The following is a 27,382-nucleotide window of genomic DNA, read 5'->3' as shown; positions in this document are numbered from 1 at the left end:
AATTTTACAATAATTATTTGTTTGTATCTCTCATTGCTTTTTATAGCATTAATAATTATTCGATCATCAACTTATTTAAATGTGGCTTATCTTAAAGTTATCTACTATATGTATAATAATTATAAAATGTGATATTAAAGTATATAAACAATAGGTTTAATGTGAAACACGGCATTAAGTAAAATAATAAAGTTTTTTGAAGTTTTGAAAACATTATAAATATTTATTTTTGAATATATGATAATATTAGTATTATTTTAATAATAATTCATAAAATTATGATCACAATAGTATTGACTTTTTATACATCACTTGTTGTAAAGGGAGCTTAAGAGTCCGGAGTATAAGGCTAACACGGGAGTAGGATCTCCAGCATGGATGGCACCAGAAGTAATTTTGGTTGAAAACAAAGACAATTCCGGTGAAATACAATATTACGATCAGAAAATCGACGTTTGGGCAGTCGGTAAGTTCGTTGCCAGATTATGAATCTGTTTCGTAATACAATCACTAAATACTAAAATAGCAAATAGATATTTCAATTATATTTAATTAATTGCATTAGTTTTTTCTTTGGTTCATTGAAACATATTAGGATTTTATCAAATTGACAATGTTTATAACGGCGTGACAGTTAACGCATAGTGATAACACATTTCTTTTTTGTTTCATAGGTATTACTGCGATTGAAATGGGTGACGGCAAACCACCGTACCTGGACATCCACCCGACGAGGGCGTTGTTCCAAATTGTTAGGAATCCGCCCCCAGGATTATCCAAACCATCAAACTGGACCCAATTGTTCAATGACTTCATTGCCGAGTAAGCAATAATTACACTTAATGCGTAGAAAGAGTAAGGGAAAGTAGCGCATTGTGATTTGTGCATAATTTCGCAGCTGTGCAGTGCATAATTCACTATATTAATCTTAAACACGAAAATTATCGATTATTTGTGTATATAAATGTATATTATCTTTATACGTTTATAAAAATTAAATGTTGTTCGTTGGTAATTATATTACTTGATAACGGATTGACCGATTGGTCTCATTTTCTTTTTCTTTTCAATGTTCGTAATAGCCTGTATACAATTTTAACGAAAAGAAAACTTTGAAAAGTTGTCTAAAAATTGAATAATTTGTGAAAAACTGAAAGTACTTTTTTCGATAGGATTTTTATACGAAATCACGACTATAAGCGTGTATAGCGTTTGCCGGGTCAGCCATAGTATAGTAAAATTAATTGCTTATAATGCAAATTGTATATATTGTATACATTGGTGATCAGCGGGTGACCCTTCAAAAATAATTTTGACAATTCAATCTTGTATTGTCTTTGATGTGTGTGATACGCATTGTATTATTAAGACATAACTAATATATTGATCATAATATTATAATTAAAATAATATAATTCGTAGTTATTAATAGTAGACTATGCTATACATAACTATTTATCAATAATAGTTGTCTTATTATCTATATAACATAATGTAATACTTAGTACTTAACTCACGCGATCATTGGTTTTGAAAATGAAACATTATGTTGTTTAAGTTAATATTAGATTTTGATTTTTCTACATTTCATTGCAAAATAATTATTTTATGTTTTAAGCTGCATATACGTCACTGACTTAATCATTATCGTTGACAGTCGATAATCTGTGCAGGTCTATCGACCTTTTTATGATCAAAATCAAAATTGTGCGGTTTTGGGATGCAACCATCATTATTAAGTATAGATATATCCAAATTACTGAAAAATTATTGTTCTTTCATAACTGTTTAAAATCGTAATTTTTGTGTATATTTCAAATCCACGGATAAATTTCTTTAAAATTAATTGCATAATTAATACATACCAATCACGTTTTTATCTGTTAATTGAAGTATCTATATTAACGAGCGAGGAGCAACTATATCTACTAAAAACTCAAAAACACCATCAGATCCGTTGAATAACATTTATCGTATTCGATGATTTAATATACGATTTGTTTTGCTTCCAAAAATAACAATGCAACAGTGGCTACATTATGTCAACGATGCTCTGGCAGCAAAGCGTGACACGTGTGTGTTCACCTCCCATTATAATATGCCATTGTTTGTATCGTTCAAACTGTACACATTTAACCTAAATTTGTTAATTCTTTAATACTTACAATTTTTACAATTTTTTTTTTCGATACATTAAAAATATTAAAATCCAAACGTGTTTTTGAATAATCTACTATATATAGAGACCAAAAACAACAGGTACTATGCCGTAACGTCGTAACTAACGATTCGACCCGCTCGTATCGTACAGTTTTTTTTTTTTTTTTATATATATAGGTCATGTACTTATAATACGTACCCCGGGTGTACTGTAAACAAAATATCGAACAACAAGTAGGCGCCTAATAATCCCGACATATTGACTAAAGTGATACAAAAGAAAAACTAGGGATGGGGATACCCCCGGTAATAAGTGCGGTTATGCTCTTTAACAAAGATAGGATATTATGAATGTATCGGAGATCAAGGGAACGCCGTTGTAATTAGCTTAAACGGGGTTCGAGTACTTTCGTTAAACACGAACAAAAGAATATTTGTATATTATAATCGATGTTTTAAAACATCGAATGTGTATTCACGAGTACATACTCATTTTTTTTCGCCGAGCGCACAGTAACATTTTGTCATTAAGTGTTATATTTTATAAAAATTGCCGCTTTCATCGTGTATTTTGTCATATTATATTATACATAATGTATACATATTTTTTTTTTATTTTTTTTATGAAAAATCAAATATTCAGATAGCGATTAATTCAACGCCTACGAAAATCGAATACTATAAAATAAATCGTTGAACCCAATCGGTAATAGTTATCTCGCCTCCGTAGTCACAGAGTCTATACTTTATACTCTATTTATAATATACCTAGTCTCATTGCATTATAATTAAAATATAAACTAACGATACAGATTGGTTTTCAATAACACAATGTGTTTCAAGCTTCAGTTTAATTTAATAAATTAAAACGTACCTTGCTTGAAGTCAATACCAATAACGTTTGATATCAAATAAGAAATTTTACTATAGGTACTATAATATTTTATCACATTTCTCACAAAATAATCAGATATGCTGTGCTATAATACCGTGGCGAAAAATAATAGACGGACTATTTATGTCGTTCTAACAATTTTTTTTTTCAAATTATATCAGGTGTTTGGAAAAAAATCCAGATCATCGCCCATGTATGGAAGAACTTTTAGAACATCCATTTTTAACGCAAGTTCCAGATAACGTAAGCTTATATTGAAAATATTATTTATCAAAAAATAGTAGATATAATATTATTATAATATACAAGCCATATCATATAACTGAGTTAAGTCGATTATTTAAAAAAATAAAATACGTATATTAGTGATATGAATTATATAATACGCAACTCTTACGAGTACAAACCATATCGTTATTGAATTTATTTTATGTAAACGACTTATTATAACGTTTTAGGTACAACAAGAAGTCAGGTCAGTGATGTCATCTATTGTTGACGACGTAACATCTATTCGAAAACCAGAAGTCAGGATTATAAAAAATGGATATCTAAAAGCAAGTATAAATGTTTAATATTTAAAATCAGTTACACGAACATACGCATCAGTTATAATATTATAACTTAATATTTACAACATTATAATTTATAGTTTTTCTATTTTTAGAGGTATAGAGTTATAGTATAGTATCTTTTTGTGTATTTAAATAAAAAAATATTTTGTAAGGCATAGATGTGTGATAAAGATACGGGTTGTGTGGTTACACCAAGCAGAATGATAGTACTAAATATATTGGCCACATTACAAAAAATGTCCGGCTTGGTGTATGCTTCAATGACATACAATAATAATTACGATAGTAATGAATCGCGTCATACTTATCTTCATTATCACATATAGTGATTGCCCATCCATTATCAATTTATTTAATGAATATGTATGTATTATTTCTTTACTATAATACTTAAATAGGTATAATTATAATTATTATAATATTAATTCATTTTACGAAACGGTGATCTTATGGTATTTATATTTAATTTGTTTGATTTATTTTTAATAATTATTCATTCGAAAAAAAATTTAAATATTTTCAGCAACTTTTATCAATTAAATATATGATAGCTAAAAAAATTCAAAACGCATTGATTGATTTCGATTGTTAAAATTATGTGCCTAATACGAATTTATTTAAGTATTATACAAATGTATAAACTTAATATCATGTAATCATCGGGTAGATATTATATTATACTATCATTACGGTCACTAACATTAATATGCAAACTGCACATGTGTATTTCCGTAAATTTTATATATCAATATAAAAAGTGAAAAAAAAATGCGTTCTTAAACGATTAAACGTATATTACTTTGAAAACCCGACGAGTAGTATACGATCAACTGTCATTTCAATGACGTCCGTAGATGAACGTTTCTGACCGATTCGTCTCGAGAAAATACAAACTTCAATGTTTGCCTTATAACCTTAACGAACAATGAACAAATCACACTTGAACGTAGGAGTACGCGTTTTTTAATTTATTGCATTTCGGCGTATTTAAATACCAATTAGGATGTATACGTTGAAAAATGAAAAAAGTAAATGACTACTATAAAGAATTGAAAATATGTGTGGTTCTATCATCCGTCAAACATAAGGGAAGCGAATCTAGCGATGAGAGCCAAACAAACCGCACGTCCCCCCGCGAACCATGCCGCGTCCATTGTCTTGTAAAGTTATTATAATTGTTATTGGGCGTGTGCGGTACAAAATGTGAATTGTGTTCCAAACAACGGCTAGAGATTCGACGTATATAACACATCACAAATGATGGGAATGATTTATGTTGCAGGTGAATCAAAAGGAAGCTGCCAAACCCATGCACCTAGAAGATTTAGCTGCGTTGAAAGAGGTATCCGAAGATACGGTTCTCGACGAATTGCAAAATCGCCATTTAGACGGTCTGAGTTATACGTTTGTCGGTGACGTGCTGTTGTACGTGAACCCGAATCGAGATGAACCTCTCTACGAGAAAAAGGTAACGTTGTCACGCACTAGTTGAAAATTATTTTCTATTATTATATGATTTTAAACATTCATATCTACGTACTCTGCTCGTATTAATCATAAAAAGGTACCGATAAAATAGTAAAATAGTAAAATAGTGTTTTAATAAATTAGAACAGGTAGTTATATTTTAAGTTATAATTTATTATCGAATGTGATTTTGGAAAACTAGGTTTTTAAATCAAATACAATAATAATACTTAAAACGATGGTATAATAAGTATAGGTATATTTATAAAAATTAAAGAACCAATTTGGAAAAAAAACGAGCACCGATAAATCGTTTCAACATATAGATCAAATTAAAATATACAAAAAACTAAATATAAACTAAAACATATTTCTCACATTATTAAATAATTAATAAAATTATAATTGTCAAAATATAACATAGCTAAATCAACATCAACCGTTGTAAATACTTTGGTTAATCCTCATAATTTTAATTCGAATAGTATTTATTTTATAAAACATAGTTCATAAAAATAAACTGTTGACAAATTAAAAATATAATACAGCGCAAGGTAATTTATAACTGTGCAGTAGCGGTGCATCATAGGAGACAATGAGATAACTCTACTCGCTTAAAATACTGGGAAATAATTTTGATTCATTTTTTTGTCATAATACTCTAATAATTAAAAATTACCTCGCCAAGCGTAACGTACAGGGGAAAATAGAAAACGAGTGACGGTTTTCGTTGCGCTAACCTTACATGGCTCGTCATTCATAGTTTTATTTTTAAGTAATTTTCTCACAAACTCGGTAGTCGACGTTGAATACTCGTGTGATCAATCCCCACAAACTCGTTGTCGTGGTTGATTTTTAATTTACGGTTTGTTATTTGCGCAGGTGTGATATTATTTAAAATATATAAATATGATGATTTATTTATTTTTTCAACGTCTTCTCGATTTAAAAACTCACGCTAAGCCACCTCGATAACTTTGAATGGGTACCTTCCTGATTCGATTAGTATTATATTGTCTCTCAAACAAGTCTATTTTATTATTTATTACAAACGTTTTTAAACCAACAAGCGGTGGCGTAACTAAGGGCCCGCAGACCCCGCGTTGCGGGGGGCTCACGGTAATTTGGGGCCTTTGATTAAAGTAAATTTAATTCCCGTGAAAAAAAATTGAATAATTGCTTTTTTCAAATTAAATTAGTGTCAATCTATGCGCAGTTTAGATATAAACATGTTAGTTGACAAATTTGCCCAAAAAAATTATAGAAGATCGTAGATATTTAAATAAAATAATTCAGTAAAATTCAGTTATTTATACATTAAGTAATGATTTTGTAATATTAAATAAATATTGTTATTTTTTATCATATCATAAAAAAATGTAATTAAAATAAGTGATTTACCTATATCAGATTAATGTTTTTAAACTAATATACCTACCTAAATAAACCTATTTTAAGGGCCCGTTTTTTATTTTTGCGGGGGCCCAATTTTTTTTTTTACGCCGCTGCCAACACGCACAGTAATCTAACAATTATTTACTGGTGCTAGTTTTACCTATTGATATTGTTGTTGCATTATGTTTTAGCATCATTATCGTTATCAATTCAAATGTCGATCTGACAACGCGCCTCATATATTTAGCGTGGCCGATGCAGCTTATCAGGACATGCTACACCATGAACAGCCACAACACATACTGATGGCGGGTGAAACGAAATCGGGAAAATCATTGAACTACGGGAAATTGATCGAACACCTGGTGTTCTTGGGGGAGGTTTGTATTTCGTTATCGTCCGTTATAGAATAAAATATCGGTTGATAAACGCGTGCTTCGTCGGAGGTAGCAAACCGTTTCAATATTATAGAACAAAATGTGCTCATGGCCCGCGCGATGATATCGTGTTGTATGCACGTTTATAATACCTACCCCGAAATGGAATATTCCCGAATTTCATACGTCTTATGACAATGCTAGGGCACTATCATGGTAATATAATAAGATATTCCGATAAAGTCGATCAACACGAACATGTTAAATTCTACTGCCTAAGTGCACAACAATAATAAACGGATTATAAACTTATGAATAACGAAAAGCTTGTACACGACGATTATTAATCTATTTATTTTTTTAGCAAAACCACGTGAAAGTGAATGACATCGGTTTGAAAATCAAATGCGCCATAGACGTGATTCAAGCATTCGGAAACGCGGCCAACAAATATCACATAAACTCCACTCGACACGTGAACCAGACACAAATCACATATTCGTCCACTGGCAAGATCAGCGGTGCCATATTTTTCATCTACCAGCTAGAGAAATGGAGAATAACAAACCCCAAGTGAGCGGTTACAATTTATTTCACCACTAGTATTTGTATAGATACCTATATAGTTAATTATAATGTTACCGCGTTAGTGTTTTTGACGGTTACGGTCTACGAATATTTCTTAGCCACCAGAAACACTATATTATAATGCTATTCTAATAAATATTTTTCGACAGGTTTCCTATCTGCATTGTAGTATATATATTTTTAAATAATCATGCTTCAGGACGAATAAAAGTCTAAGTTTAGATAATAGATTAGGTAAGATTACTTTTAAATTCACTACAAAACGAGAAATGTAATGTATATTGTATAACGAATGCCTACTTTTAAATTTTTAATACATAGATAACAAAAAAAAAAAATAAGAAACCAATATCCACTTAAAAATTATATACTTCTAACAAAATCGTCATGATTACACAGAATTATATTAATTAATACATATTAAATTTATATTTTTTTTTACTCTGGAGAAATTTGAGTGCTTATCGAGTGTTAGGCGCCTAATAATATTTTAATATTTAAAAAATTATTAAAGGGCTTAATAAATGCATGAAAATAATTCTGTGTAATTTAATTCATTTTTAAAGTTTTCAAAAGCTAAATACTATCTTTAACAGTGTAACTTAATGGGCAGTATGTATGTTTTCTTTTAAATACACTTTAAATGTTTAATATTGTGATCGTATATCTAGTATATTACTATTATTTATTGATATCTTGAAAAATAAAAAAAAAGTTGGTTATTGAGCCATTGGTATTAAAATTGTTTAGTTGAGATTTTATTTTACATTTTTATATAAATACATTATGAAATCTGACCATTGTATGTATATATCATACTCACATATATATAATGCATTTAATTTTTTTAGGATTAATGGACAGAAAAATTTCCACATCTTCTACGATTTTTTGGAAGCGGCCAAAGCCGATCATGTTATCAAGCAATACCACTTGGAGGAGGATCATCGGTATAGATACTTAGTGGGTGACGGTTCGGACGAACGATTTCGATTCCAGCCAATGTCAAACGTGAAAAACTTTAACAAACTGTTGACTTGTATGAGGGACACGTTAGAGTTTTCGGATGAACAGTTGAACACGACGTGGCACATTTTGGCGGCCATACTCAACCTTGGCGAGCTGAGTGTTTCTGACGATGAAGATGGCGAGATAAAGATCGAAAGCGTTGAACTCATAACGAAGAGTAAGTAATATAAGTCTATACAAGTATGCATTTGCCTGCCCCCACGCGCTTCCCATAAGAATTTATACCACCTAACCGAAACCAAATGAATATTTAAGAATATTAAGAAATTGAATAGAAAACGAATTGTGTTTAATTTCGCTTAGAATGCAATGCTTACTTTCTCAGTGCAGACACATGCGCATTTTTAGTAATTAGATATCATATTTTATTCGCAAATTATTATTATTATATGTCATAGAGACTTACCGAATCATTTCAATCCAACAGAACAACATTATATCGTAGCCGGTTCCGCCGAGTTTTATTAAATAATAGTAATAAAAATATTAATTATCTTGACGCCCACGTTCCTACTGCTCAGACACGACACCGTCGCGCACACTAAACGTGTTTATCATGAATGCGTTATACACAATAATTATACAAACGTACGGATGAGATAGCGATCAAATCACAAACAATTTGTCCGCACGAATAATTATTTCTAAAACGCGTGTACATCGCTCCGGGCGAATGACGCCTACTACGTGTGTTCTCTAGAAGAAATTTGTGTTTAACTCCGAATATCGTAACGATATAATATTATACACGATATGTCTATAAACGTATGTAGGTAGACAGACACTCTGGGCAGATAAGTACTTTACGGTCTATACGAAGTCGTAGACGGAATAATATCAAAACATTTGTGGATATACCGACCATTTTCCCGGCGTTTTGCTTATTATAATAATGCACATATATCTATCTATACCTACCGATCGTTCAAAAATAAAAATCTTGTGATTTTATCAATACAAATTGTATGCTCGCGCGGAATACATGTAAACTGAACAGCGTCAGTATAATGAATATACATAATATTATAAATTAATAATATTAAGTCCCGCGTTTTACGACAAACGACAAAATATATGATCTGCAATACCTACGATTAATTCAAATTGTTGTAATTTAAATAGTTTTCGAGATGATACACTGTTTTAAAGTGTTCCATGTTTGTTCCAAAACTGCACAGCTCATGTATTTTCACAGTGAACTTTGCTTGGTTTACGACGAAAAAATCCCGTTTTGTTTTTTACACGTGCACTTTTATCATCGACCATACTAACTGCAGCCCGTGCAGATATAATAATTATTACAGCCATACAATGCCTTTGACCGCGAGATATTCGACGAAATCGTGTTTATTTATTTATTTTTTTCTTTTGGTTTTTCAGTCGCGGAATTGTTGAAAGTGGACTCGAAGAAACTGAGCTGGTCGTTTTTGAACTACTGTGTTGTGGTCAACGGCACTGCGGTTCGTCGCAAGCAGACGATCTCGGGCGTGTACGAGAGTATGCGAGTGTTCGCCCAGACGTTGTACGCCAGACTGTTCGATTGGATAGTAAACATCATCAACCTTAAGCTTTCGTTTACCAGGGCAATATTGTGAGTTGAAACGACCGAGTAAAACGATCGGTTTCGTATCGATCCCAAAAACAAAATAACCATACCTACCTGTAATCGTATACTATACACAAAACTACACGCGTGCATCTGACATTATGATATTATAACATTATTGTACTGTGCCGTGATATTATCATCGTAAAAATCCGACTTTTCGCAGCGGAGACACGCACGTGGTGTATTTGATGGACACTTTCGGTTTCGAATGTTTCCACCAGAACAATTTGGATCAACTGTACGTCAACTGTCTAAACGAACAACTCCAGTACCACTACAATCAACGGATGTTCGCGTGGGAAATGGTGAGTGAGGATCGCTGGGGTGGGGGGGAATAAAACGACAGAAATGGTATTATATTAACATATCATAATATGTATACGCGCGGAAATGTAATATTAAATATTGTTTATCTGTGTTCGTCGCGTTGAAAACACAGTACACAGTATTATAATACGTAGTAGACTTTCATAAAACGAATTATTTTTTATTAATTTGGGTGTCGTTAACGTATTATAATGTTATACTTAAATATTCTGTGGCATGACAGCTATAGAACCTATTGGGCGGCAGATCGAGTAGCACTTAAGAAATTTAAAGCATTCGCGACAATAATGCAGATTATGATAGATTATTTAGTATTTTATTATCATTACGCGACGGTCCATAAAATATACAAAAGAATCTTCGCATTGTTTTATGTTCTTTTGTAAACGATCGTTCTTATGGTTCGATATGCCAGTTGCGTAAATCATGGCATCTTTATATCTTATTTTTCTATGGTTTGTCGGCTCTGCGTCGACAAACAGACTAATCAAAGTGTCTGTGCAGCAAGACTTGGAGGAAGAGGGCATGGACCAGTACAGCATGCAGTACCGAAACAATAAACCGATAATAGATGCACTTATGAATAACCCAGATGGACTTTTTTACATGTTTGACGATGCTACTAAAAACAATGAAGAAAACTGTGAATATATCACAAGTAATAAACATACCATCAGGTCGTATAGTAATAACTATCGTAATGATATAATGCTATAATATTTCATAAATTCCCGACAAATAAATAAACAGTATAATATTTGAACATTTTAAACTTTATTTTTTTAATAATAAAAAACAATGCTTATTATTTTTATTCAATTAAAATTAATTGTTGTGTTAATAATTTGTTTAACTCTTTAATTTAATATCCCTGAACGGTAGTAATCAATCGTATTAATCGTACCATGTATTTACCTAATTATTTAAAGTTTGGATAATATGAGAATTTTAAAGATACCAAATTATTTTTTAATATAATGCAATAAAAAATAAATAATCATAAAAAATAGTTACTATAATTAGTTACTCGACAATTTACTTTACTATATTTTATGATGTAACAATAAACCCTAATAAACCGCAAGTGTGAAAAAATAAAATATTTTCATTCGTGTAATAGATGCACTGGAGATGAATCCCAAAGAACCATACATCCACGTGGCCAGTTCAAAAAGCTTTAGTGTCGCACACTATAGTGGCACCGTCTCGTATCAACTAAAAGACGTCCTTGAAAAAAACCGTGACTTCTTGGCACCCGAAGTTGTCGAGACAATGCGTATGTCCAAAGACAACGTGATAAAGGACTTGTTTGCCAACCGGTTGACAAAATCTGGAAACCTAACTATTTGCAGAGATAAAACTTTATTGGTAAAAACTAAAAACACCAAAATCAGTCGATGGGGCGCTGCGCTGATGTCGGAAAAAACACCGATTCGAGTATGTAAACAGTTATAGTAATGATATATCAGCAATATTATAAATACATTTTTTTATTTGGTAGTTATATACAGTTACTTATATTTATTTGTTTTTGAAAAAACGATGTTGAAACATTTCTAAAGTAGTAAATTCGTTAAGTATACTGGAATACGCTTTATACCGTGTGAATCCAAAAATAAGTCGAGTGATACATTTAAAGTTAGACTAAATAATCGAAAACTCTATTAACAAAAAAAAAAAAAACCTATTTCTATGATAGACACTATAAGGTCTAAGGTAATATGTTTCTGTAACGCACGAAATTAAGTCCAATTTATAAAAAAAATCATAAAATACATAAAAACGGTCTGAAAACTTGTACCTATATAGTACATGTTACAGACATTAAAACAAATACCGTAAACGGCAACGGTACAATGCGTACGACCAGTTATACCTGCCGATGAATAATAACACTTATGACGACTATACCGGTAATGACAAAAATAACAATAATTACTATCGATACCGTGTTGCCGGAACTATTTAGTTATTATTGTTAAAAATTAGTAATAACGCATATTATTTTATCATTGTGCGTTCCCCGCAGAAGTACAACACGGAATCGCGCGGGGAGTATTCGCAAACGCGACGCATGCGCACCGCATCAGCGGTGTATCGGTCGAGCAGCATGGAAATCCTGCGGTCGCTGGCCGACACGGCCGAGCACAAGAACGGAGTGCACTTCGTCCGGTGCATGCGAGCGACGCTTACCGACGAGCCACTTGGCTTCCAACCGGAAGTGGTCAGACAGCAGCTCAAGGCGCTGTCCGTCGTCGAGACAGTGTCCGCCCGGCAGGACGGTTACTCGTGCCGGATATCGTTCCACGAGTTTATACAGAGGTAATGTATACGCGATGTACCGCGGAAGTGCAGTCGACACTGGCGCGGTGCTTTGATTTAAAACCATCTGCAAGGTTCAACCTCGCGTCTACAGAACTGTGATTCACACTATCGTCAAACCATTTACATAGCAACACTATGATCTTATTGTTTCGTACTGTTAGTCTGCGGTGTGGTATAATACAATAATTTGTCTATGAAATATTCAATAACGATCGGACGATAGTAATATCTTGTTTCCTCTTACCGAATCACGATCGTTGATAACACAGTATCGTGATGCCCGTCCGATTTGTCTACGGGTAAGAATGAAATACGTATTTTAATTCGATATTCCGCCGGAAAGAAAAACCATCTCATTTCGAAACTCTGCTGAACACAGGATGACACACGCAAGCTTCCGTTGTCGTTACTGGCAGCCGGACGCCAAGACACTCGAGCTCCCCGTGCCAGTGCTTTGAACATCCGTGATATCATTTTAATAATAATGTCGTCGTGTTCTATACTAATAAAGTACACTGAAAAACTACTCTGGGCCCTATTTTGCAATTTTTCTCGCGTATAATTTACTAGAGCTTCGACTGCCTCTGAGTACTATTTAAAATATACATTAATTTGTACATAAGGGAAAGAAAATAAAAACACTTAAAAAAATAATAAAAATAACAAAGAAAACTAATTAAAATAAACTTGGAATAATTTAACATTGTATTAATTTTGAACATGCAGCGCTTGATCATTATTCGCTGTACACCATAAAAAAGGTTTATATGTTACATATATACCAATAATACACCTTCTTTATCTGTATTTGTCCATCGGTGATATGACTACAGGTCGATGCTGCGATTGTAGACTATTATCGTATAATAAAGGACTCGTTATACTCGACCTGCAAAAATCCTCTCGTTTGTGGTTCTCGATTCAAAACATAATACAATTTAATAAAAAAAAGTCGTCACACATTGTATCATTATAATATATCAATTATGTTGTATATTAAATACGCACACATATTATCATACGTGTGTTATACAAACTATATACGGTCAAATACATAATAATGAAGCGGTTGTCACACAGGTATAAGTTTTTGGCATTCGATTTTTATGAAAACGTTGAAGTCACCAAGGAAAACTGTCGACTATTGCTGATTCGTTTGAAAATGGAAGGATGGCTAATTGGAAAGAGCAAAGTGTTTCTACGATACTACAACGAAGAATATTTGTCCAGGTACGTAAGACAGCTGAAATAGTATGTCGAACATCGACACCATTGTCGGTTGCCAATAATGGTTGGAATCTTTATGATTTTTTTGGTTTAGGTTCCGATTCAGCTTTTAGAATAACGAAAATTTTGATTTATGTTTTCTTTATGGTTCTTTGATAAAACAAAAACTATTCGATAGCGGTTTCTCAAAATATTTCAGTTTCCTTTAATGTCGATTTTTATGAACTCAGTACAATTTATTCACGATTAAATAAGAAAAAAACAGATCAGTATGACCAGAACATGGAAAAATGATTTGAGTACTTTCGAAATATCTATAAAAGCTTTAGTCTCTAAAATATCTCAATAAGGGCCCGAACTCTGATATTTTTAAAGAGCTACGGTCTCAAAATCGATTGTTTCCGGTATAAGTCTAACCTTTGAAAATATCTTTGATCAGCTTGTTGGGATATAAGCTAGGTGCATTGATATTAAAATTAAGACAAATAAAAATGATTGCTGTATTGATTTTATTGTTTTTTATTGATTGGGTAGACTCAATATTTCTTATGTTGTAAAATGTGTATTTTGTATATATATATATATATACGAGGTGATTCATTTACCATGAACCACTCATTATTTCAAAAAGTATTCATGTTTTTGAAAACATTTTTTTCCATTGTTTCAAATTGTTAAAAAATCAACGTTTTTTTAAAAAAACTATATTTTTAAATATTTTTAATCCTTATATTTTTTTTATTTTTTTTACTTTTTTGTATGACAACATAGTTTTAATTTCATATTCTAAAGCAGAATAATTTTTTGAGTATTTTCATACATAAAAATCGAATTTAGGGCGAGTAGTTTATGAAAGAGTTATACGTATTTAAAGTTTAGATAAACGGAGTAGTGAACAAACATTTTGCGGGGTAATTCCGTACCACTTCACTCCGCACATCTAAACTTTAAATACATATAACTCATAAACTACTCGCCTTAAATTCGATTTTTATGTATCAAAATACTCAAAAATTAATATTTAACAAAAATATGTAAAATAAGTAAATTATGTAAAAATATTTAATATATATATATAGCTTAAAATAATCAGATAGTCCTGTAACATATTTCTATAAAGAAATCATTCGACAAATATGTAAATACATACAAATCCGCACCCTAGTAATTAGTTTCCTATAGTTACCCATACATATATATCATCAATGGTCGATGAATAGATACGATGTTTTTTTACACGGAAAACGTGAGATAGGTAATAGAGATCCAAAGCAATGCATGTTTAAATTATAATATTTTATCATATTGTGATTATACACAGTGTAGTTTGTCGTAATTTTCGCTAGAAAATCCGCGTTCGAAAAATTTTTTGCAATAATATTGTATAGGTTACTAATTTATATTTTTATATTTTTTTTTTGTTTTCATGTTTTAACTGTCTATAATAATTCTCATGATAATCAATAACTGTAAGAAAAATAAAACTTTCAGGCTTTACGAGACACAAGTGAAAAAAGTCATTAAAGTACAGTCGATGCTCCGAGCGTTCATTACGAAGAGGAAAATTGCACCACAATTGATAAAACAACAATCTGGTAATGACGATGCGTTAATGCAGTCTTAATTTTTTTTTAACTAGTTTGTTGAAGTAACATACAATTGTATCACTTTTTTTTTTTGTATTGTTATATTATTAATATTAAACTATTATAATCCATAGTTATTAAATTATTATAGTAGAATCGCGTCATGTAGTGTTGTTTAGTTGAAAAAATAATACAAAAATAAAATAAAAATATATTCTCAAATAATTAACTTATTTTTTTTTTATATTATAGTGTAGATATTTTAAGTGTTGAAAAATTCTTATATTAAAATAATTGTATGTTTCTCATATCCAATTATCGTAATATAATAAATTATATTATAACGTTACTATCCACATGCTATTTAGTAATAAATCATATTATTATAAAGCATTACTGTTTAAGGTAAATTTTTTTCAAGCTAATTTTATTTTTATTTTTTAATCTCCCGAAATGTAAGTAATGCGAACTGCAAAAAAAAAATCAATTCTCACTAATTATTTCAAAGTATTTTATCATAATACATATATATGTAGTAAAATAATTGAATACTTTTATATCGTCTAATTTCCGAAGAGGGTTGTGAACAATAGATCATTAAAAAAAAATACTGTAATATTATTAAGAAACATTTAATTTGACAACTAATCTTATTACTTGAAATCCGTTTTAAAATAAAAATATTTTTATAATCTATTAAACTCAGTAATTATCGAATTATAAACATTTACTTGAAATGTTATTGTAGGCACATAATATAATAGTGATTGTGATGATAAAAACGTTAAATCATTTCATTCGATAAAATAATATTATAACACTTTTTGGAAAACTTAACTTATTTAAGACTATACTAGACTATACTATGCTCGATTAGTTAAAAATATACAACTGTTAATGCACCTCGAATGCGGTGATCGAATTGGAATAACACATACCTACAAATTGTGGTATAGTAACTAAACACCTTTAGAAACACGTCATAGAAATAACACATTATACAATACGCCTATGCACAAGAATAGTGACACAACTCGAAAATTAGGTATTTCTAGTTAGCATCAAAAATCAACTATATGGAATGTATACTTTTATACAGAATAAAGATGCAAGTCAAATGATTTATAGTTTCACCAGAACGCAGTAGTGTCACTTTTGAATTTTTCCACTATTAATTAATTGGTATACTGTTCTGTAGAACAATGACAGTTTATGAGTTATGACCCCGTTGCTATCGCTATCACATAGCGTTTATGAAGAAAAGTGACGTTTTTTGAATTATTACATGCCATTACCAATGCTATGTTATGTTTAATTTCATGAAAAGTGGCATGTCAAAATATTTTTTTATTTTGTTTATTTTTAAATATAAAAATTATGAATAAAAGAGAACAAAACCAAATTGTAATTGTATGTACAACATTGAAACAATTTCTTAAAAATCCATTTATTATTGTCTAAAAATAAGACAAATAAGTTAAAACAAAATTTATTTAAATTTTCAATCGACTCTACTGAAAAATTCATGATTTTGAGTTGTATCACTATTATTTTTGTCCATAGACGAATTATAGTATCAAAAAGTAAAATAAAGCACTGGTTACTATACTATTATAAACATAATATATTGACACCGAATTTCATTTCAATAATTTTTTTGAGATAAAATGAAAAAACGTAACAATACATACTTAATATTAATGATTTACAAATACATTATATTTTATACATACGAGTAATAAAGCAATAATTAAAATATTTATATATTATAGTTTTCCTAGTCAACTAGAATATTTTATATTTTTTCAGAACCATTTTAAGGTCTTTATTTACTATCCTCAGTAATACACTAATTCCTGTATAATAATTCAGAAACTATTAGTTTCAATATTTTCAAAAAAATCAACTTCTCTACAGTAAAATAGATTGGTGCTCACATTTTAAAAAGTAATGCTATTGCCGCAATACGATAAATCATATAAAAAATCTAACTTTTTGAAATTATTATGATGCTTGGCATACTAAAAATCGGAATTTGAAAAATATCATTAGGTATTAAACAAAAAACTGTAGGTGAAGTTTGTTTAATGAATCAGCTATATGGACGTAAAGAGATAGACAAAATATAGGAATAACCTCCTCTCACCATTAAGCTTTTTGTATTATAAAATATAAACATTTAGCTCAGATTTAATATTGTTAAACCACATATTAAGTAAATCTGATCTGTGGTCACACCGACATACAATTAAATTCTTCTCTTTACCACATCAGAAAAAAAAATAATAATAATAATAATAATTGCTCTTGACACACCCACGGAAATGTAGAGTATAAATTAATCTACACAAATCGCAATCGTTTTTGGTATTCACATAAACGAATAATTGTGAGTTGGAAAAAATATTATAATTTATAATCGTAATGACAATAATAATCCGCACATAATAATTACACGGCGTACGTGTACATAGTATACACAATATGTACACACACACACACACACACACACATATGTTTAATATAATATTATGTGTTGTACACCAAGGCCGCTACTTGTGCACGACCAAAGGGGTACACGTGATGACGTTGATGACGACTGCGACAAGCGCTCGCGTTCGGAGGATTTGGTGCGGGACCCTCGTGTCCGGGAGATTCCTGACGAGGAGGCTGGCGGTCGGGGTAGTTCCCTGCTACTCTGGACGAGTGGGCAGAGATTATTTCGCTTGCCCGCGGGGCACAGGGGGTGGCTTTTTAATTGCGCTTATCCTTTGAAGTCGGCCCATCGGATCAAAGGTCTGGTCGTCACCGCCGAGGGGCCGCTAACGCACAAAGAGACTCTACTCTCCCCACTGGCTGACACACACACACACACACACACACACACACACAATCGCACATATTATACGCGTGCGCGCGTTAGCAAACATTGTACGTCGTACGATCGCGAGGACGGAGATTTAAACGTGCGCGATCGGGTGAAAGGCGGAGCGCAAAAAAACTAACGAAACGCGACAAAAAAAAAATCTCTTCTCCGCCGCTTTCGAGTGTACACTATAGCGTTTTTGATACACACACACACACACACACACACACACACACACACTGAGTCGCGCGTAAAACAATGAAAACACGCAAAAGTGGTTTTTAGTGTTGAGCTCGTTTATCATGTTATGCGTATAGGTGGGCACATTATATCATATTGTATTATTTCACCCCGCTGCCTCTCTATCGGCGGTTTTTATTTTTAAATATTATATTAAATGTACCGCAACCACTGAAATTAATGTCATGTACGCGCTCGGCATTGGCTCAGATAGATATCGGCTAAATACACAACGCGTCAGTTTTCCAATCACGATTCGCGGCGATATGTACACACACGGTAATGTTGGTGATCTGTCGGTGAGAAAAAAACCATTCGTCCCGACGGCAAAAAAAATTACCCGCGTTACGCGACGACGGGCGATATTCAATAATAATTATTTATTTTTTTATTTTTTTCCAATAAAATGCTCTGTCAGCAGTATCGCCGTGATTTTTAGTCATATAATATTAACGATCTTACGGTTTTCGCGTTAGATTTATGGTGTGTGGAAAAATAATTGACAGTGTTCTCTTCTTTGACGACTAGATGCGCAATGACGGAGGGTTCTTGAGGATTTTACCGTTTTCGGTTTATTTTAAAACAACTGAATTATACAGCATAATATATAATTATTGAGTTTTCGGAGAAAAATCTCTGAGAAACAATTCAATTGTACATATACTGCACACAATAATAACATTAATCAAGTTGTAATTCAAATAACAGTTTTTCCTTTTTACTATCAAATTATATTAACGCACATAAACATTGTCTTGAAATAACTGATTCGACGTGATTGTACGTATTTTATATTTCATAATAATAAATATTAATTGTCGTGCTTCAGCAATACTAAGCACTATAATTGGTCGTAAAACGACTCGAGACTTTTTTATTTCTATAATCGAAATCTGAGAACCGACGACACGGTTTAGATCGATAGTCTGCAGTTAAACCTACTAAAATATTACTGTACACTTACACGAAATCCGATTTCACAAGTTTTGGAGTACAAACGGCACCACCTTATCTGCTGTCTGTGGTCGACGCCGCCAACTCCCATATGGGTCAGTATAAATGCTTTTAATTGTGTAATAATTCGATACTATTGAATAGTTGTATGCATTTAAATCTTAGTCGCAGTTTTGTTGCTGGTTTTTTTTTTTTTTTTTGTTTTTTTAGTTTGCTTTCTCGATCTTCACAAGTTCAAACGTAGAGATACATCGATACTGTGCTCGGCTCGGGTATCGAGGCGATGGGTTCAACGATACTTAATTTAGATCCGTTCCGTCGTACCTATTATATTACTTTGTTGATACGTATTTGATGTGTTTGAGTGTTTGAGTGTGTAGAACGTTTCATTTATTTAATTTTGATTAATCAAACTTGCATAATGTGAATTCAATTGTTTTGGTATATTCGATTATCGTTTTTTCGCACAAATTGGTTCGATATTTTATGGTAATTTGTATTTAAAATGTCTTGTTCGTAGATATTTCACGAGGTAAAATTTGAATGGCTACGCAGATTACAATTTTTTTTTTTTTTTTACTAATTAACCTGGAACAAATTATGAGGGTTTCAAACTTCCCCGTCGCTCTTTTTTGAATTTAGTTCATTGACTAGTATTGATTTTATCAAATCACAATAAGTTTACTTCTACAACATCCCTGAAATATAATATATGATCAAAAAACTATAGTTAATCAACACTTTTCATATATTTGAATAATTAATATAAATGTAAGGATTTATTTTATGATACTAATTTTTTTTTAAACCCATCTCCACGATTAAATCCTGCACACGGGCCTGCATTTAACAAGTATTAATTAATATTGTGCATAAGTGAATGATTTCTCAATTTCCGCTTAGAGTGTTTTTTATTTTCATTTTTAAATGTAATTAGTTTAAAAAGTTTACCAATTAACGTTGAACGTACTCGTTATTATGCAATAATATTATTTATTAGTTTTGTTTTACTATTTTTTTTTTACCCATAAATTATATAACTGGATAGACATTCAAATATTTACGTGTCCGGTTTCTCAGATTTTGATGTGATTTGTGTGAATTAGGTATCGGTTTAACATAAAAATTAATATTGAGCTCATTTCAATGGGTTATTATTTATTTATTTTTTTTTTTTTTCATTATTTGTAAATGTATTGTTATTCATTAAATATTATTATTATTATTGTTGTTTTTTTATTGATCTTGATCGAGAAAGCGTAGTTTTCAAAAACTTCCTGTGTTATTGAATTATCAATGCGTACCGTTTGCTGAAAATAGTGTAATGTATAGTTTCGAAACTAAATTATAAATATAATGAAAATATAAAACCTTTTAATCGTGTAATATATTACATGTAAAACATAATTTATAATATAATATAGATGTTTTTAGATTTTTATAAAAATTCTGATTAACATTGACCCAGTACATTTACAATATGCATTGTATTACGCTGTATAAATGTATTATGTTTTAAAAAGTAACATTTGAATAAAATGATTATATTGATATGATATTAAGAATTCAAAATTCATACTTTTTTTAAAATATTAATATTTTAAATATTAATATTTTAAATAACTATACATATTAATATTATATTTACACTTATAGAACATGTGTATAACAATCATATTTATTTCGTAGTTATCATATTATTATATTTTAATGAGGTAACTATACAAAGCATAGCTACCTACTCATTAGTCACCTATAATAGTAATAGGTACATCGTATTTTTTACATTATTTTAAAGTTTTACTTTTAATGTTTTAATACAATCTATGCTCACGTGTTGTTAGTATTGAAATAAATATTTAAGTTGTATTTTAATGATAAAATAATATTTGTGTAAACTATGGTTTTCAGCGAATAAACGAAAATATTCAACGACTCACGAGGAAGCCGCCCTAGTCATACAAAAACGTGAGTATACATTGTTTAATATTATATTAGTAATTTTTTAACTGTATAGGTATTGTACGTATTTTACACAGTCATCACCGTTGTGCTACTTTTTATAGATTAAATAGTTCACACCAAGAGGTAAATGGTTGTGTATAAATCTATTATAGAGGATAATACAGGGGGGGGGGGGGCTGTTATCGAGATTTGTTTTCGGTAAAATTGATTTAATCTTGCATTGTGTTGGGTTATTCTGTATACCTAGTTTATTTTTCATTTTTAGGAATAAGTTACAAATATTAGAGGATCTTTGATATTTTTCTCTAAATAAGTACAAATACAAAAAGAATAACTCGTAATACGGTGATGACCGATGAGGCTAACTGTCTAATTGACACACAGCAATAACACGTATAATATTATATGTTAATTTTTAAGATCTTCATATTATTATTATATAGTATATATATACCGACCACTTATCGAAAATTATTTTTATTCATCGATAAATCATAATCAATAACAGAGATCAGCTATACGTTTTAAAGTATAAATATAAAATAATATAATTTATTGGGTAAAATTGTTTTTATTTCCGTTTAGATTATAAGGGATATCAAGTACGAAATAAAAACAGTTCATTACAAATCGGTAAGTACTTAATTAGCTTATAATATTACAGTTTTATTTTTATGATTTTGTTATATATTTCTTAAGATAATATCATCTTCTGATATCATAAAATATTAAACTTTAAAAACCGGGATGTTTCATGATGACATCTTATTTGAACTGTATTTTAATTTTTTAAACAAAATATAACGCTAAGCAAATTTTTGGGTAGAAAATCTTGATGCCAAGGGACGTAAAAGAATGAAAATGGTTTTCAACAGATGGAAAGGAAAATCAATTTATCAAATCGTACTGTTGGATCGTGCCAACAAACTTCAAGACGTTGTATACTTTTCGTTACAAGTAAGTCTTAGCACGGATGTTTACCAACGTAATATGATTTTTATTATTATTTATTATTACCTACCGGCTAACATATAAACTTAAATAAATGTGATTATTAATAAATAATTATTTATGATTAGCACCAAAAAAATAATAATACAAACATTATAATCAGTAAAAAGTTTTTTTTTAAAACTTATATCCGCTCCGTTATTCAGTTATAAAATGATAAGATTCAAACCATTCTCATAAAACATAATATGTATATATTATCACTGCAGGTGTGGTAATAAATAATAATAAAATAAAACCACTGTGATCTATACCAATTTTATTGATATTATTCGTTAAAAACCCTAGCCCTTATTACGCATCAATATTCGTTATATATTATTCCGGCATTCGTTACATTCGTACCACGGTTAACACACCAGAATATTTACCATCTTCGACCTGGTTATATTTTAGTGGTAAGCTATGTGGTACCTTGTAATATTCACTGTTCTGAGAGAGAGTACTTACCTATTTTTTTTTTTTTTTTTGTAAGTTCTCGAGAGTTCCTGTAACTTAGAATTTATTATCTGAAATTTTTCGAAATTTAAACATCGGATTGACGTAATCGTGTCGATAAATCCGTAAATACCTTTGTTTCTCCAGCGGAACTCGGAAGTACACGACCTAATGTTGTGATCAAATAACCGAACGTTTATCTGACATCAGTATTCAGTATCTACACGTCGATAAAAGTGTTGTCTCTTCTCGGAAGCTATGCACGGTCGGATTCCGATTGCCCTAGGTCGCTGTAGCTGATCGATGTCTATCCTTATTGTACATTATATGTATAATACGCGGTTTAATATAGACCCGTCCACAGGTGCATTTGTACAACCAACACGCGATTAGTAGCTTGAACAACATGAACCACCGACCGGTTATGCTGAGAAATGTGATGAGCACGACCAGCGTTAACGAATTCTTGGGCAGCAAGAGGTGTTATTTGTACAAGATACCGTTCCAATTGAATAAAATAGACACGGAAACCGATCAAAATATCTTGATGGATGAAAAGTAAGAAAGTCTAATAAAATAGTAATAATAATATAATATTGTATATGATTCAATGCCGTGTTATCGTGGTGTATCGTTAACAAATCACGTGATGCGTTCAATATTCCCTACGCAATCGAAACGTTTTGAACCACTTTTATTTAACTATCTAGATCGAAGGATATGATTGACAAACGGTTTATAATCTAGAAATTCTAGATACTATAGAAATTATGATGTACAGCTTTGATTTCTAAGAGCAAAATATTTTCAACAACCTCTTGTTCAAAATAAACTTTTTTTTCTGTTTTCAATACGAGAACTTGTTTTTGTCTTGGAGTTTTAATTTACGGTATTTTTTGTTGGTAAAATGTTTTTTAAAAAGTTTCGTAACATTAAAATATTTAATTTTGTTTTTGTTTAAATTCCGCTAAAAGAGAATAGTTTATGTTGATTAAAATGTTTTTACTTTGTTAAACCATAATATTGTACGACTTCTTCATTTTTTTTAATGGAAATATTATAGAACAATACATTTCATTATTATAAATGTATTTGTTTATTTTTAATTATAAATTAGTCGTTGTTACTGTGTTTGTATATGTTAACATAGTGCATCATAGTACTTGTTTTGTGGCATGTACATTATAATCAACATATTCCTTTAATATAATAATTATTAACATTTTTTTTTATGGTTTCAGTTTGACGAACAGTATGGATGACTGCAATTGGGATTCTCCTTTGAATCGTTTACCAGAATCTTCTACTGCATTTAAAATTTTGAAACACTCGTTTGCTGTCCGAGGTAATATTATTTAGTCTACGCTTAATATAGTCGATTATGCCGTGTATTGCAGTGTAGAATATATGTGAATTGGAAAACAGACAGTTCGTCGGTCATAATAGATTATATTATAATAAGCTTTAGGTTCTACAAAAAATGAAAAAAACCATCTAATATTTTGTATATTTATTTAGTAAATATGTGTTAATTTTAATACTTTTGGTATCTACATATTGTACATGTATTTATAAGTAGTTTTATTATGATTGAGATATTAAGTTTATAATTTTATAAGTGAAATTGCAAATTAATTTTGTATTTAAAAACAACAATATTTTTTAAAGAATTATATCTTTATTTTGATTTTCGTATATGCCATAATATTATATGTTATTTAATAAAATACGAATTTCACATCGGTTAATAATAACATCAAGTCTATAAATATAATATATAGAAATTATTTTAATCAGATTTAATCTATAGGTACTCCTCAATTTGGATATTTTGCTTACAATATTAGTACCTATTTCTATAAGTATTTTTTTGATTGGGCATTTAATAAATAAATAAGTATAAAATAAAATTAAAAAAAGTTTTCGGTGATGCTTACTATACAATTACAACATTATAAATAATTTCATCTTCAAAATATATGAAACATAAAACATTTATATTTCGGTTATATATATTTTTGGATGAAATTTTTTTTTATTAAGTTATTTTTAATAGACCAAGGCGTACAAGTGGATATCATTCAAGGAGTACGATTTACCGATACCGAATACAGCAATAAATCACAATTTGTAAGTACAACAAAGTATTTTGTGTTCAATGAAAATGTGTGTATGTATTTTAAATGCAGTATTTGTATTAGGACACCAACCGAATGTACCAAAAAAAGGAAGAAAAACCAATAAATCGATCTGTGAGTGACAACAAATATAGTACGAAAGAAAAAAATAATTCGAAAATGACCACTACGGCGAATAAAACAAACATAAACAAGTTCGTAGCTCGATCTTTTTATTTATAATCTACTTTCAGTACTAGTCATAACAACATAAATTTATTTAATTTATATTGGATTTACCGATATTCCATATTAATCAATATATTAATGGTATATTTATTCTTGAGAGTATATTATAGCCTTTATGAAATTTAAATGTTGAAAAAACGAAATTTCAATTATTTTTTCAAGACTAAACTAATTTTAGCTCTGATTCTAAATTTGCTTCAATTTAGCATAATGTATTGAGAATTTGAGTACCTAATGAGTAATGAGTATAATTTTATGTGACAATGATTGATTTAAGATTTTATAATTGTGTATGCTTTTGTATTTATAGTTAATTGTACCCGAATGATTAGGTATCTAATGATTATTTTCCGGCTTAAACAGTGCCCTAAAAGTGTTAAGGATTACTTATTATTAATTTAAAAGTAAATTCAACGTTTTATTGAAATTTGTATACGATTTCCTTGAAAATTTATAAATAACATTATAGTACATTGTATTACATAAAATTACATTGGTACATAAAAAACACAACAACTTTGTATATTATATATTTATATAGAACTCGAAGTACATAGATTACGATTAATTATATTTGATTTTTTAGACCACAAGATAAATCAAATCCTGTACTTGAACTTCAATCTAGAGGTAAACAATACCAGTCGGATTACGCTGACGAGGATGATCCTCCTTACAATTTCCAGGTTAGTTGTTTCATTAAAAATCAAAAATATTTTTATAGTAGATTGAATTATCCTTATAACAATCACTATGTGTTTTACAGGCGATTTTGAAAAAGACCAATTACAAACGTCCGTCAGTAGAAGGTCGGACTATACAGTTCTCGTCGGATAATTCCAACGACGGTAAGACGACGGACAGGGCGTACGGCGGCAGACGATCGGACTCGGTGGCACGAAATGAAGATTACGGTTATGGGCCGGTCGCAGACAACGTGAAACGGTCAAAGGACTTCAAGAACGAACTGAACCATCAACTGTCCAAAGCAACGAGGACTGAGATCATACCGGGAGTGATGCTTGAGGGCTCTTCTTACGACCTTTAGACCACACCGTTGATGTCGCATAAAAAAAAAATTCTTGTAAACGGGATAAACGGGAATCAAGGATTTGTTTTCACGTCGCTTTTTAGTTGCTAAATAGTTAGCTATAGATAAAGTCATGAAATAATTTTAACGCTATCTCTATGACGAATGGGTTAAATTAAATCAGAATGATGTTCGCGATGAGTGTTACTCGCTTTACAGTCTAAGTTTTAACCATATTAATATATACTACATTTACGTATAATATCCGTAGATTTTTAGAACTATATCATAAAACAAGTAACCATGAAAATTTATCATTGTGATTATTAGCCACTTTAGTTAAAAACTTACACGTTTTGACGTGACCCTGTGAAATGTTAACATCGTTTATTTTTTTGTTTAACTATAGTAATGAGAAATAATAAAATACATTATAGAACATTATTTTACAATTATTATGATTTACCAATACTTTTTTTTTACCGACGCTGAGAGTATTTTATTTTTGATTTCTTAAAGAATTAATTAGATACTTTTTTTACACACACACAAAAAACACGCTTCATTCTTAAATCAATACATTCATTACTTCGCTCAGAATATGAAATAATAATTACATAAAAACAAAACGTGTTGTAAGTACGAATTCATTTCTTTAGCTGGCTCGGTTTCATATTACGCCGATAGACAAAAAACCATATGCATAAAAAATCTGATATCCATAGACTATTAATGACACGAATTTATGATATTATAGGCACCTAAGCGATATTCGATCGTTGTGTGATCTGTACTTCTCTGTACAGACAAATAATTGTATCGAAATGGCAAGTAGAGATAAAAATTGGGACAAAGTGACCGTTTACCATTTCTAGCCTTCTAAGGCATACAAAATTGAGATTTTCTCATTCTGTTTAGGCATATAATTTATGTATGACCATTTGTGAATATA

At 30.4% G+C, this 27,382-nt stretch overlaps 1 protein-coding gene across 1 annotated transcript in view; it reads left to right on the top strand.

Moving 5' to 3' along the window:
- Positions 1–26,837, top strand: part of LOC113557099 (neither inactivation nor afterpotential protein C) — a 34,610-nt gene extending 7,773 nt beyond the window's left edge. The window contains exons 5-28 of the mRNA XM_026962410.2: positions 324–466; positions 675–822; positions 3,217–3,298; positions 3,514–3,612; positions 4,913–5,098; positions 6,684–6,872; positions 7,234–7,442; positions 8,309–8,643; positions 9,867–10,077; positions 10,259–10,400; positions 10,927–11,080; positions 11,543–11,859; positions 12,452–12,744; positions 13,828–13,977; positions 15,466–15,569; positions 21,532–21,588; positions 22,171–22,218; positions 22,412–22,542; positions 23,399–23,592; positions 24,276–24,379; positions 25,091–25,164; positions 25,236–25,366; positions 25,987–26,086; positions 26,167–26,837. Of these exons, the coding sequence (XP_026818211.1) occupies positions 324–466; positions 675–822; positions 3,217–3,298; positions 3,514–3,612; positions 4,913–5,098; positions 6,684–6,872; positions 7,234–7,442; positions 8,309–8,643; positions 9,867–10,077; positions 10,259–10,400; positions 10,927–11,080; positions 11,543–11,859; positions 12,452–12,744; positions 13,828–13,977; positions 15,466–15,569; positions 21,532–21,588; positions 22,171–22,218; positions 22,412–22,542; positions 23,399–23,592; positions 24,276–24,379; positions 25,091–25,164; positions 25,236–25,366; positions 25,987–26,086; positions 26,167–26,448 (3,883 nt within the window). The 3' untranslated portion in view covers positions 26,449–26,837. The remainder of the gene's footprint in view (positions 1–323; positions 467–674; positions 823–3,216; positions 3,299–3,513; positions 3,613–4,912; positions 5,099–6,683; positions 6,873–7,233; positions 7,443–8,308; positions 8,644–9,866; positions 10,078–10,258; positions 10,401–10,926; positions 11,081–11,542; positions 11,860–12,451; positions 12,745–13,827; positions 13,978–15,465; positions 15,570–21,531; positions 21,589–22,170; positions 22,219–22,411; positions 22,543–23,398; positions 23,593–24,275; positions 24,380–25,090; positions 25,165–25,235; positions 25,367–25,986; positions 26,087–26,166) is intronic.
- Positions 26,838–27,382: the final 545 nt, after the last annotated feature.

This window comes from Rhopalosiphum maidis, chromosome 3 (genome assembly GCF_003676215.2).
Source record: "Rhopalosiphum maidis isolate BTI-1 chromosome 3, ASM367621v3, whole genome shotgun sequence".
Lineage (NCBI taxonomy): Eukaryota > Metazoa > Arthropoda > Insecta > Hemiptera > Aphididae > Rhopalosiphum > Rhopalosiphum maidis.
The sequence above is the reverse complement of the archived record's forward strand: the minus strand, read 5'-3'. Positions and strand labels throughout refer to the sequence as shown.